The 14342-nt window shown below is 40.5% G+C and overlaps 1 protein-coding gene across 3 annotated transcripts in view; it reads right to left on the bottom strand.

The window, feature by feature from the left end:
• Positions 1–14342, bottom strand: part of COP1 (COP1 E3 ubiquitin ligase) — a 124653-nt gene that overhangs the window by 59894 nt on the left and 50417 nt on the right. For all 3 annotated transcript variants that reach the window (XM_062497423.1, XM_062497424.1, XM_062497425.1), the window contains exons 12-14: positions 11262–11405; positions 3588–3696; positions 1804–1885 (exon numbers count right to left, since the gene is read on the bottom strand). In XM_062497423.1, the coding sequence (XP_062353407.1) occupies positions 1804–1885; positions 3588–3696; positions 11262–11405 (335 nt within the window). The remainder of the gene's footprint in view (positions 1–1803; positions 1886–3587; positions 3697–11261; positions 11406–14342) is intronic.

The following is a 14342-nucleotide window of genomic DNA, read 5'->3' as shown; positions in this document are numbered from 1 at the left end:
ACATTAACGTGGACATTTTGCCGCTATTGCTCTATACCTCAAAAACTTCTAAAATCTGTGCTGAGGCTCCATTTGTCTCTAAAGGGTTCTTTATACATGCAAATCACAGGCAAGCCATGGTAAAAATAAAGGATGAAATGTTCCAGCACAATTTTATCCACCAAAACCCCAATATACCTTCAAAAGAACTTTGTGAATCGAAATGCAGGTTATATGGATCTGCAGGCTTTATTATAATTATTTTTAAGTAAACAGTACACTTTCAGAGACAATTACTGAAGAAGTGAACTGTTAAACTGAAGACAGAAGCTCAGCTTGCAGCTGAGCTTTGCAAAACTGGACACCTCGTTACCATGCTAATAAATGCAGATCTACCTGGCAGATCAGATTTTATATGCATGGCAAGAGTGGGGAGCACTGATGAAGAGGCTGTTAACTTACAAGGTGAATATTCACTCCTGCTGCATTTAAGCACATAGAAAACACCTGTGTTCCACCAGGAAAGGAAGGGGAAGTGCATTGAAAACATTTTAAATTCACCTTAAATATAAAATAATCATTAAAGTTTTCTAAATGGAATTACCAGCTTTGGGAACTGTTGTGACAAGACAAAGGGAGTGGCTTCCAACTGTCAGAAGGCAGGGTGAGATGGGATATCAGAAAGTAATTCTTCCCTGTGAGGGTGCTGAGCCCTGGCACAGGTTGCTCAGAGAAGCTGTGGTTGCCCCATCCCTGGAAGTGTATGAGGCTAGGTTGGATGGGGCTTGGAGCAACTTGGGACAGGGGAAGGCATCCTGCACATAGCAAGGGCTGGGGAAAAAAAAAATGAGCTTTAAGGTCCCTTCCAACCCAAACAATTCTACAATTCCATGATTGCCAAATGCAACTGAGGAACATGAATTTCTTTTGGAACAGCATTTAAAAGCTTTTTGAAAGGGAGGAGCGCTTAGTTTAGTACTTAGCAAACCATGAAGTTTAGCACTTACGAAAAATTAATTTATCATTTCAAAGCAAATCATGAAGAGCTCTGTCCAGGGCCCTATCTATCTGGGTGAAGTGATCCCCACTGATTAGGAAAGGAATTTTTAAGCTCTTGCTGTTAAATAACTCTGATACTGTAAACATATCACAGATAAAACTCTTGTTCATTAGGGATGAAGAGCACTACATCTTGCTAGGTACTATCCTCTTCTTCAGGAGCTTCCTTTATCTTTCTTAGAGGATGAACATTTTTTTGCCTCCACGTGGAAAGGGCTTGGCGTAAGGGCTCTCCAAAAGTGCTTTGTCAAATGGACCCTAGAATGTGGAAGGCTGAGAGCTACTTCCAGCACTCCTGTTCAGTCCACCATCCAACTCCTTAAAGCTCCAAGAAACACAGTCTTTAACATGCAGAGCTACAGGTAAAAGAGCAGCAGGCATTTTCTAACTGCTGCTGTTTTACTGACAGCCTCACTTTTGAAATATAAATATATTCTGTTCTTTTGAAAGGCCCTGAGGCTTTAACTCAACATGTTCAACTAATGTTAAAACACATTTTGGTTTGTTTGGAGTTCAGGAGAATGTTAGCTGAGAATACATTACACACACACACAAAAAAAAAAGTGAAGCAAGACATCTTGACCCAAATAATGCCTCTCCTTCTCTAAGATCCAAATGGCTCAGTAATACCTTGCCACATTACCACAGTAATTACAATACTGAAGGCAGCTGAGGAATCAAATACTTGAAGTAGCATATTTCTGTTTTTCCAAAGGAATACATAGAGCCCAAGTCTTCTGCACAGAAATTGAAATCAAATAGTACCTTTGGCATCATCAGAGCCTGAAGCCAATAGCTTAGGGTCCATCAAATTAAAGTCCACACTCCAGCACCTTTTCTCATGCTCCTGTTGAAAGAAACAAGAACAATATTGCAAGGTAGTGAGTTATAATAAGATAAAACAGTAAAGGGAAACATGTTTGGTATAAATTGTCAGCAGGGACCTGAAGAGAGAAGCTTACTATGTTTAGCAGTTTCTAAAAAATATCTTTTCTCCCAATCAGACCATCCTATCAATATGCTAGACACGCCAGGAAAGCAGAAAACACTAGAATGGCTTTTTTAAAAACTAAAACTGACTTAATTTTTACTTGGAAAAAAAAAAAATTCATGATACACACGTTAAAAACCTGGTTTTGCAGCATGATTTGACTGGCTGTGGTTTTACCATGTGCTGCTGCTTATCCTAGATCAGAGTTGCATCTTTCAATATTAATAAGCAACTTTTCTCACCCAATGCTGACAAGATGCCCATTTCTAACACGTCTTCTCTGAAAACCCAGGAAGTCTTCACCTTCCTGTTGAGCTATTAGGTAAATCTCCTGGTGTCTAATCCTCTGTTTTACCATGCAAATAATTATTATTAAAAGACTGCACACTCTTCCTCAAAACACAGAAGGGCTGTAATTGCTATGCTGGCACATCCCACATGGAAACAGAACATTACATTGAATAAAATCTGAAATTCAGTCAAACCCTTTGTTTAAAGCCTTCACACAGGCTTACAATGCAAAAAGCTCATGAGGAAGAAGTCACTAAAGGGTTTCAGTACGTGCAAAGCAGATGTCAATGCCTCTATGCAAATCCAAATAAAACAATTCAAGCAATCTGATAGGAAGCTAAATGAGTTTAACATAAGCTGGTTGTCTCTAGGTTCATTATTCAACCTCAAAGAAATGGAAAATGTATGAGAGGAAAACAGACAAGATTTATTCTGTCCAGTAAAATTTCTCTTTCACTGAGATATGCAAAGGATTAGTGAAAACAAGCATTATAAAATGGCTAAAAAACAATGAAAAGGTAAACAGAGGCCTAAATAGGAACTAAAACTTCTGTTTAACTATCAAGGAGTCTGTAGTTCGTTCATTATCACTGACCAGTTTCAATGGACTATGCTACCTACACAACAGCCTGCAGCACTTCCAGCCTCTTCCCAAACACAACAGCCCTCTTCCAACCTCCTTGTTCTGATCACGAGCTTCTCAGAAGCCATTAGATAGAAACACAATGTTTGAGTTTCACAAAGAAACAAAATGCCAGAAACTTCTCCTGACGCAGGTCTCGCTGCATGGGGAAGGAATGTCCTTGTTCTGCCTGGCACTCCCTTCTCCCAGCCTCACCACTCAAATCCACATTTTGCACTTCTGCTTCACGAGTACCTGTGCTGGCAATTGCTGCAGAGTTTCATAAAAGGCTTTTGACAAAGACTGAAGTGGAGCAGATATGGAGAGACAGAGGCTTCTAAAGAAAGGTGAGACAGCTTCCAGGAACTCATTTCTCCCTGTAGAAGTTCCCTGCCTGAAAGTAGCAGCAAGAAAAACATCAGCTGCCTCACAACTGTGACAGAAGACAGAGCTGCCTCTCTTGGAGGACTACAGCTCAATAAAGCTGTGTGGAGGAGATACATTTACCAAACGAGGAACATCCATTTCACCCTGTAGAATGGAAAAGCCTTTTGCTGGACTAGGAGCAGAACCTCAGCCTCAGTGCTGCTCTCCCAGCACAGGAGGGCATCCAACAGGAAATGTTGCTTGCTGGTTGTGTGTTACCTGGTAGACCTTGGATCTCTGTCCTGTGAATCCATCCCAAAGGATGACGGTGCCTTCGTAGTCACTGCTGGCTAGCAGGTTCTTGTGGTAACTACTCCAGCTGATACAGCTTAAAAAGAGCAAGCCCTGGTCAGTCTTACAGTAAATCATAATGTACAACACAAAAAACACTCTTATAATAATGAGTATCTTTGCAAAGCAAACAGCACCTTGATCAAGCCACCCCATTGAAACATGCAGCTTAGGGGAAAAAAAAAAACAAAACAAAACCCATCAAAAATAGAACAAACTTTATTCCAAAATCTAAAAGCAAAACTTTATTGGCTGAATAACATTTCCCCCTTGAAGTGCTACAGTCTAGAATTTTTTAAAAATACATTTATCTCAAACACTAATTTTTTTTTGCTATTTGAGTATCACACAAATCCTCAGAGAGCTCAAGGTTTGACTACTTAACCTCCTAGCAATAAATGCTATTGCTATTATTGCCATAAGCAAATTATTATTATTATTATACCATAGAGATAACTATTTACCTAAGAACAGCTGTATATGTAAAAAGCATAAATGCATGGACAGTAAATCAGCCTCTCCTGTGGCACACATCTAATGTTCTATATATGTACCTATGTGCATATGAAAGTTTGACTTCTGAGAAACTACTTCCAGCTTTCTGTAAATGCTAAAAAAGCCTTCCTGTCCAGAAGGAAACAGTAGTTGGTTTGCTATGAGTATTTTCAGAAATGTTTCTGATTAAGAACTGGAAAATATATCACACAGGTTTTTATTTCAAGCTGAATTGAAGGGCTGTGCAAAACTAAGTGATGACTACACTGGCAAACTGTAACAATCAGCAGAGAAAACAAGAGCAGCTACCCCTCCAAGGTGCACTCATAGCATTCTGGCACTGTGCCTCCATTCTGACTCCCCAAAAACGTGACAGAGGTAAGAAAATTTGTAATACTTGTTCACCAATTTTTGGACAATCTGGCAAAGAAGCATGTCAGTTGGTATCAACTATGATGTACCCAGCAGAAGCCTGAAGTGACAGATCCCATTCATGCAGTTCCTTGAGCAGCTCTGACACAGATAACTAGATCACAGTAGCCTTGGGGTCGTTTTATCCAACAATATAAACCACAAGTCCACAAGTCTGTAATTTCTTAGTACTGCTTTGATCAGTGCAGCTACACATTGAAGCATGATGCAGATATGTGGACACTGATATAAGAGTATTATACCTTGCTAAATTCTTGGTTCCACTCTACACTTGCATCCTGTTTTCCTTAAAAATTCACACACACAAGACGAAAAGTCCTTTTCCTTTCTCATAGTAGTTAAAAATTTATTTTGCCATTAGTTCAGTAACAACAAGCAGCATCAGGATTCTGCTCATGACTACGGTGAAACTTAACAGCATTCCTTGGTTTTAAAACTTAACATTCAGAAAATTTAAATTTTATTTACCCAGTATAAGACACCATTTTTAACCACCAGCTGCTGAGAGAATGGTTGCAGTGATACAAGTCACACAATGAGATCCCCGGCTTCACCTCTTCCATATGTCAGTCATTAATGAGAAAATGTTAAGTATCCCTAACCCCTGTAGGCATGAGAGCTATCCAGAAACACACCATCAAGGAGCCATCATTATTTCAGTTCTACTTCCAATAGATACCCACACAGAAAAGCAGGTCTTGACAGCCTATGATTTACTAGAAGCCTTATTCCAAGAAGCTTAAGTGATTCCCTGAGTTCCAAATGAAGTTGGCAGGCACTGCCCACCAGGACCATGAGGTAAAGGTTGCAGCAGCCCAGAGACAACCACATCTGATATCTGGAGTCATGTTTCCAGGTGGAGCAGTCTCTGATGGAAGCAAAAGTAGTTCAGTGGCCTAGAGCTATGCCACACTGAGCTGTGGGCTTGGAGTCCAGCCAGTGGCAGGGAGGTAGATACCACACCACAGGAAACCTTTATCAGTTCAAACCTGTTCTCCCAGCCAGATTATCTCAAGTCAGGGTTCAAGGATCTTAGGGAAAAAAGGAAATAATCTGTAAGTGAGGCTATCACGTAGAAGCAGAAAGAATATAACCCAGAGCCATATCTTAGAAGGCAGTCTCCTATCTGGATGGCTTTGAGAGGACATCAGACAACTTCAGCAAGTGAAGAAGGTCCTAGAGGAAGGCTGATGTGCTGGTGATACCTTGGGTACTTGGATGATGAACGTTCCAGCTGAAGTATGAAGAGGATAATCACATAACCACATCTTGTCAAAAAAGAAACCACCTCAGACAATGAAAATTAAGAATTACTGAGTAGGTAGAAAGATGTAAAGGACAAGAGTTTAACAGTTCTGTTTGAGATGTGAGAGATTTAAGATACTTCACTGATGGTACACATGGGAAAAAAAAAGAAGTTTCTGTGCCCAAAAGCATGTTCATTAGATCTGGCACAGCAAAGATCCCACTGCAGCCTAATGGCATTAAGAAGGGGTTAACTCTCATTTGGAAAGCATTTATAGACACACTTAGAGGGGAAAACAGGAACTGACAGGTGTAAAATAGTTAGGGATTTGCAGCCACTAACTGGTTCAATTAACACCTTTTAAGTCACACACACCATAAAACTTTCATTTTTCATTAATATGATTAAAGGATCATAGTAAGACAAAAATCAACTCTGTTCCAGCTCTCTGCCTTAATTCTGCTCTCATCCCCACCCAACTCTTTACAAAGTCTGAAACTAGAGCTTTTCCCTTAACATTGCAATACCTGAGCTTCTTGCTAACTTAAATTCTCCAAAGTAACCTTTGTAGAGTGTAAGTTAGGGTTAGATCAGGTAGAGGGGAGCTCCCTTTCCAGGTAGTTTTTTAGCAAGGGCTGTCCTTTCACAGAAATAATAGATTGGTTTGGGGTAGAAGAAACCTTAAATAGCCCCTCATTCCACTCCCTGGCTAGGGGCAGGGACACCTTCCACTATCCCAGGATGCTCCAAGCCCTGTCCAGCCTGGCCTTGGCCACTTCCAGGGATCCAGGGGCAGCCACAACTCTGACAACCTGAGTTGTATCATCCTCTGAGCAGACAGCTTCCTAACATGAAATCTAAATCTCTCTTCTTCCATCTTAAAACTACTTCCCCCTTGTCTCATCATTCTCTGCACCTTTAAAAAGTCACTCTGTAAAAAGTCCCTTGGTTGTATCCTCTGGTACCTGTGAGGATCCACTGCTAGAAATGGCTGTCCTGGATCTGGGATGTTCCTCTTCCACATGGCTTTCCTGGGACCTGCAGAGAGCTGAGAACTCACTGCCGTGTTCCCATTAAGGGAAGCACTGATCTTTCTTCCATGCCCAACACATGTCATTTTGTTAAAGCTTTAAACACATGTATTTTTTTGGGTACCTTTGAGATGTGATCATGGGTAACGAATTGAGTAGCAAACTCAGAGGCATGGGGGAGCAAGCTGGAGAAGGGCAACAGAAAGTCAACGGTAACATGAACCAAAAACTCATCTTACGTAGTCCTCAAACAGATTAACTGCTAAATCCCCACAAGTTCATAAAAATGACCTTGTGTAGGCAACCTTTAAATGGTCTGCAGACATATCCAGGAGAAACTGAACTATGAAGGCTCTGAGATATGATATAAAAATAACTACCTAGGGTTGAAAGAATGTGTAATTCACTAGACTAAAAGGTGTGTGATGCCATCTTTTATTTTAAGTACAGTAGCTGTATTTTTTCCCAGTTTTTGCTTTGTTCTTTAATCCAGAAAGAGTGATAGTTACACCCTAGAGATTTATTTTATCAGAAGTTGTGATAGCTTTCCTTCCTAGGGGATTAAGCTGGAGAAACACTAGCTGAAAGCTAATCACCAAACTCCAAAAATCCCTCCTAACCTGAGCATCTGATCCAGCCACACAGACATCCTGACCCTGTAAAGGCTCATGTGCATCTTTTATTTTATTTGGAGACAAAAGTGGGCCAGCTCAGTTAACACTGTCAGTTATGCTGATCTTTCTTTCATGTGACAGTATTTTTATGGCTGATATGTCTCAAATCCAGGCTCGAGCTACCCGGTGTCAACCACCCCTCTGGCTTTTAATAAAGCACAGACTCCTGTGGTCTGATCTGCTTCTGAGCACCAAGTGCTTCAGACCCAGTCTGTCCCCATGAGCCAGTTGATGACTAGTAGTTTTAGGACTGAAATGTTTTTAAGAGCATGATCTACTACTGCAAAGAAGATCCACATGAATAAAACACGAAACAAATACTTCAGAGACATATGGAATTACATTACTGTGATGAATGTTTTAAAATAAACCCCTTTTTCCCTAATCAATTCAAAGAAAATGTCTAGTATGGTTAAAGACAAATACTTCTGGAGAAAATATTCATCTTCTTGCAAAGTGAATCAGTGATTCTAAAAACTTGAATTAATGCAAGTTGAATGCATATTTCCTTATAACCTGTTTAGTGTCAAACGCATTGGAAATACAGGCATCCAACACAAACAGCTCATACAACTCCAAATTCCAAAGAGTCTACAATGAAGACGACCATATAACAAGTTCTTGCTTAATTTAGACTTAATAGCAAGAAGTAGCTGCCATTTTCAAAGCTGACAGCAATATACACATGAGGGGCTATTAGGATACAGCAATCACACATATGATTTATTGACACCAAAAAATAGAAACTGTAAAATACTAACATGACTCCTAAAAAAGAAAGATTACTCATGCTTTGCTTTTACTGCAATTGACTAAACAGATGCAGCTGATTTTGGAGATTTGTGGTAACATCTATCACTGAAGTACAGATGCTACAAACACACAGTGGTGAGCATGCAGAATACTAAACATGGATTTTAAAAACATGTTTACCTAACCACACTCACATCACCTGCTGTAGATTAATGAGGCCTAAAGCCAATTTTTTACCTGAATGCTAGATCTCCTTATTTTTCTCCCTCTGTGACCTATGGCAAAACAACAAATCTGCCTCTTGAATAAATCAGAACAGAGCTGTGGCTTGCTGCTAGCCATTCCTCTTCATCCTTTCCCATCTCTTACATGGGGGGAGCTGCAGATTAGTGTCTGCCATAGCTAGGGACACAGCAAGTCATAATTAGCTCACAGGGTGCTGTTTATAGCTACTACACAATGCCAGGATTTGTTTCTTGTACTGAAGCTATGAATCTGTAAATGGGATTTTTATGAGGATTTATGTGTCATCTTGTGTTTTTCCTGGAAGCTTATGCCACTGTTGTTCCCAGGGGACGCGATGCACATTTACCAGTAACCCGACACACCGACTTCCTCCCTGTTCTTAAAAATAGGGATAAGAAGGCTTAGTGGATGATGAAAAAAGAATGCATTTAAGAAGCAGGTGGGTGTAAAAAAGGGGGTTGGAAAAAGAGGAAGAGACTAAGCTACAGCTGGTACCAGGGCTCTGCTCCAGGAAAGCCTACAATCAATTACTGCTGGCATGAAACTCAAGCTTTCAGCAGCACCCAGCTGGCACACAGCAGAGCAGGGCTGGGCTGGCACCAGCCCCAGCCAGGCACGGGCTTCCCTTCCCACAGCTGCTCTGGGCCAGACTTGCTCTTGGCCAGACACAAGTCCTTACAAATGCTGTCACCTGTCTGCCTTTATAAAAGGCCATCAGAGCCTCTGCTCCTCTGAAAGCTGAGTCACCAACATCATCGCTAATGATTTATGTTCTGGCATCATTGCTCAGAACAAGGTTAACCAGGATCAATTTAACCAGGAGAGACATGTCACCAAATCCCATCTGCACACAGACCCCTGCATCTCTGCCAGGAAGAGAAATACCATCCATTTGCTCGGGCAGAAATATATTTGTCTTTGGTATGAGAAGGGGCACTCACAGGTAAAGTCTCCTGAGGAAGCTGCACTTTCACCCAAATTAAGATCAACTGCTTTAAACAGAGGCTTTTTACAAAGAGCAGGCTCCACGTGTTTAGATTTTTCTACTACAACATGGGCACATTTTCAGCACACTGCAATATTCCATAATGAAATTACAGCCTTCATCTATAACTTCTCCCTCAAGCTATGCCACTTCAGAAAGGCAAGTTATTATGCTGCTCAACGCTGCACCAGCAAAACCCAGCACCAGTGACTGGCAGCACAGCTAATGGATATAGCAAGGATGTATTTGACTGACAGACCAACTTTATTTGTCAAAACCAAAAAGCACCTACATGCCAAAGGAAGCCTGATATAATTGGAGGCAGCTGACGGGGGGGAAAAAAAACCCCACCATTTATTTCTTCAAAGGAATCAGAGAAACTAGGGCAAGAAAATGAAAGAGGACCCAATCCTCCTCTACTGAGGCAGAGGGTTGGAGGACAGTGCATTTAGCAGTTATACATACATTAAATATATACATGCATGAAATTTGAGAATGAGAAAAATCTTGAAAGCAAGCAGCATCTTGGCTGGAGCCAAGATAAGTAACACCACTGAAGGCATTATTGTGATTCTCCTCAATGGCATCTGTGGGAGAAGGGAGAATTAAAAACTTCCCTAACAACTGGCAGGAGTGTCAGGGTAGCTCCCCTGTCAAAAGTGCAACAGCAAGTTTGGAATTTATTTCAAGTTGTTCAAGAAATAGCAAACACACATTGCTTTTCCCCTTCTAATTAAAGCAAAAGGTATTAATTGACTGCTAGATGGTTCTCCTATTATTCTGTTCTTCTATCCACAAAAACGAAGCTGAATGGTGCAAACTCAGCTATGAATCAGGTAAAAATGCAGAACACTTGACCAGCCTAGCCAAACACAAGCTCCATAATCAGTACAGCATATCAATACCAATTACTCTCTGGCTACTTTTACCCATTGTAAAATCTAGCCCCAGGGTCAGCTGCACTTACATATTTCCCTTCATAAAATAGTGTTATGCAATTCCTGGGAATAATGAGCACAGGCAACACAGGAATGACAGATCTATCTTTAGAAATGTGTCAGCTACAAAACAAAGCGTGACTTTTACGCTCTAAAATAGGCTCACAAATATTCTTAATTTTGTTGTGCAACGTTTTGTTTACATGGAAGCTGGACTGTTACATAAATTTATTACTTGCACTTCTGTGGGTGCTTTACTGCTTTTTAAACGTATAGTACCAAATAAAAACAAATTATTTCAACAGATATGTTGGAGGCTTGTATTATACTACTGAACGGGTTTGATTGCCTGTATTATTTACTTCTGAGCTTCAACAGAATTTCTGATTAAGGATTTTTGAGTTATTTAGCTGGATTCTTTCAGTTGAAGTTCTAACATGGTAGTCTGTATTTCACTGGTTTAATAAATCTAAAAGGATAAAAAATGAGTTGACAGTAATGACAGCACAGAAGTAAAGAAAAAAATCCAGAAAGTTCCTTTCTCAGGAGCTTTATATTAGGAGGCCCAGCAGAACAGTTCTTCAGGCAGACAAAAATTCCTAGGTAGAAGATGCCAGTGAGGAACATTTCCTGAGAACTAGTAACTTCTCAGAAGAATGGAAAGGATTTGGTTAATGAAGAGAAGATAGCATTGAGGTATCAGTTACTGTTACAAAGAACTGGGTAAGGAGGCTACCTTGAGACAAGCTGTCTCAATCAAGTGGAAAAGACACTCTGATTTCAAATACAAATCAATACCTACCTGATTTTGGAATTACAGGTCATTTCATTCTCAGGGTAGTGAATATCCACTGCATCCTGAATGACTGTACCATACTCATACACTTTAATCTTCTTTGTCACTCCAGCAATGGCGAAGTAGTCACAGTCTCTGTCGAACTCAATACTGAGAAACAAAAACACAGGTTGAGAACTCTATAAACCCCACATACTTACCAGGAGGATATTTTACCTCCTAAACATCCTGGTATGGCAGAGTTGAAAAATCATAATTTGCAGTTTGCAAACACCCAGTTCAGAACACCCTGGCTCACATCACAACAGTGTGGAGTTCTTGCTCTAAGCATTGCTCTCTAATCCACTCCCCATCAACACACACATATCTCTATTTTTGTGGTACCACAACCACCCTCCCACAGCCAGGATTATTTGTTCTGTGCTGTGGAGGTTTTTCAGTTCAGACTTCTACATTGCATGGTACCCAAAGGCCAAAGTCAACAACCTGTCCTGGAAGCATGCTTAACATTCCATGGCATGACTGCCCATTGATTCCTCCTGTGTACAACAGCTTCAGAAACTTCTAAGTGCTAATGCAAAGCAAAGCAGTATTAATGAAAAAAACAAAATAAAGACAAAAAAACCATCTAAATTCCCTGGGTAGGTTACAACAGAGGTTTAACATCAGATCATCAGTACTGTAAAAACAACACACACTGTGACTTCCACTTAGGGTTGCTTGTGCAAACAGAGGTACCTTCTTTCTTGACCCACAGGGCAAGTCTGTAATAAATATCAATGAAGCTGGAAGTAAAAGCAGTCAACTTATAACAAAGTTAAGCTGCAAATGAGAAAAGCCTGAGGTTCTATGTCAAATACATTTAAGAGAACGGCAGGCAGCAGGTTATAAATGGCTAATGTCATTCCTACCTTCACAGACTGGAAGGACTTCAGAGACATCTGCTACACATTCAGCAGCTAGGGAAGTAATCCTACTTCCCAGGAGCTTTTGCTTTCCTGCAGCCTATGGCACTGCTGGCAGGGCAGGTGCATGTACACCTGTCTCCTTTTGAGGACATCAGCCTCAGAGAGACACCTCCCCAGAAAGGGTGTGGTGGCAGCATTTGCCTTCCTTCACAAGGTTTCTATAACAGTAACCAGCTGTCCCCAACTCTTCTGACTAAGCAATCAATCTACAGTTTAGAGAGGTCTCTTTTGGAGTTCTTCCACACACTAATTCATTTCAATCTCTGCTGTCTATATCACTTCCTTCCCCCCCTCCCCCCCCTCAAGAATCCAGAGTGTTTATGAACCAGGGAGGAAGTTCTTAATGGTAGCAGGGCAAACTGAGTTGACACCAATTTGGCATTCAAAATCCTGAGAGCAGGGGTATTTAAGGTACCTTTCTACAATTAGAAAGCATTAAACCAATTACAAGAAGAGAAAGGGCTCTTCAGGCTACCCCCATAGCTGTAACAGCAAGACCTTGCCACTCCTCAATACAACTGAGAAGCTGAAGGCAATGCAATGTTTCCAAGGGAAGATAAATTTAAAGACCAACAGAATTTTCAAGTACTTGTAAAGGAGATATCATCAAGTTATTTTTAAACTAGGGAGAGAAAAGATTGTTGATATGCAGTCTGTTGCTATAAAATAATTCAGTGAAGCAGCTTGAAGCTTGGCCCTTTAACTCAGGCATCCAAACTTCTCCCAGGCAGTGGCAGGAGCTATGGCCCTACTCACAGCTGATTGCTAGAGAAGCTAGTCAGGTGAAGCCTGCAAAATCATGAGCCTCTCAAACACAGGGAGGAACATGCTTATGGCTGGGGGATTAAACGAACATACAGGCATCTATTTAAATAAAATGAGAAAGGGAGAGAAGTCACCTAAGCATCCAGGCTGCTCTCCCCACTCCCCAGATTTACACTGGTCTAAATCACTTTTTATACACACAGGATGGAAGCACCATTCAGGCCTGTCTTGTTTTGTCAGCTCACCCTATTCTGTGGAAGAATTTTATAATTAAAGCCTCTATAACAATAGAACAGATTTACTTGTACCACAATCTTAATTGAACCACTGTCTGCTCCTAATCACTGCCCTGTGGATTCAGGTAAAGCACAACTAAACTGATGGCAGTGATTCATTGGCCTGGATTCAATTTAAACCCTCAGCCTTCTGCTGAAGAAAGAGAAAGAATGCATTACAATGTCTGGTAAAAAAAGCTAAGTTATTAGCACAGAATAGAACCTCTCTCATTTGGGTTGGTTTGCTTCTCTAGCACTAATTCAATTTTCTTTTTAATAGAGACATGCTGTAGACGTAAGAAATGAGTACTTCAATATGCCCATAAAAGTTAACACATTATTAAAAAAAAGCCTTAAGCAATGGAATTGTCAGGCCTGCGACCTTCAAACAGCATCAAAGACACTGCAGGGAGAAAAACAAAGCAGAAATAAAGCACTACCAGTACAGACCAACACACACCTGCACCTTGGCCTCCCATCACCTGTGCTTACTCCTGGGACAGCCAGTTCTCTCACTTTCTGCCAGTCAGCTTTTCATCAGTGATTTACAAATAAAAATAGGAACGATCTAAAGTATCTAATCAAGTCTATTATATACCATATAAAACTGTTCCTAATATTTGCAAAGCTCTGCTTACACCTGGACTAATCAGCATTAGGACAAACAGCCTACTTGCATAGCTACCATTATTTTTATGCTTTTTCTTGCAAGTCTTTTAAACACATTTAGTATTATGCAAGCTTTATTTGCATTTAACTAGTTTGTGGGTGCTCCTGTCACTTGCTGCTTGAAGTCTTTTGTGTCAAAGGTAAGCGCTTGCTTATACACAAGCTTATCTACATGAAAATTCACCAGAGAATTTAAGTTTTGTTTAGTCTTGTCAAAAGACTCAACACAGCCAGCTCAGAAAGATAACATTCTGCTTTGCAGGTGATACATTTCCATAGTCCAAGTAAATTCCTCATTAGCACAATAACAACATGCAATAGAGTAATAGGAAATAATTAAAGCCCCCAGTGAGATTACTTTTTGGATAAGCAGTGGTCCTTGCTCCTCAAAGATGCACTTGTTAAAGCAG

The sequence above is a fragment of the Cinclus cinclus genome, chromosome 8, assembly GCF_963662255.1.
Source record: "Cinclus cinclus chromosome 8, bCinCin1.1, whole genome shotgun sequence".
NCBI classification, from domain to species: domain Eukaryota; kingdom Metazoa; phylum Chordata; class Aves; order Passeriformes; family Cinclidae; genus Cinclus; species Cinclus cinclus.
The sequence above is the reverse complement of the archived record's forward strand: the minus strand, read 5'-3'. Positions and strand labels throughout refer to the sequence as shown.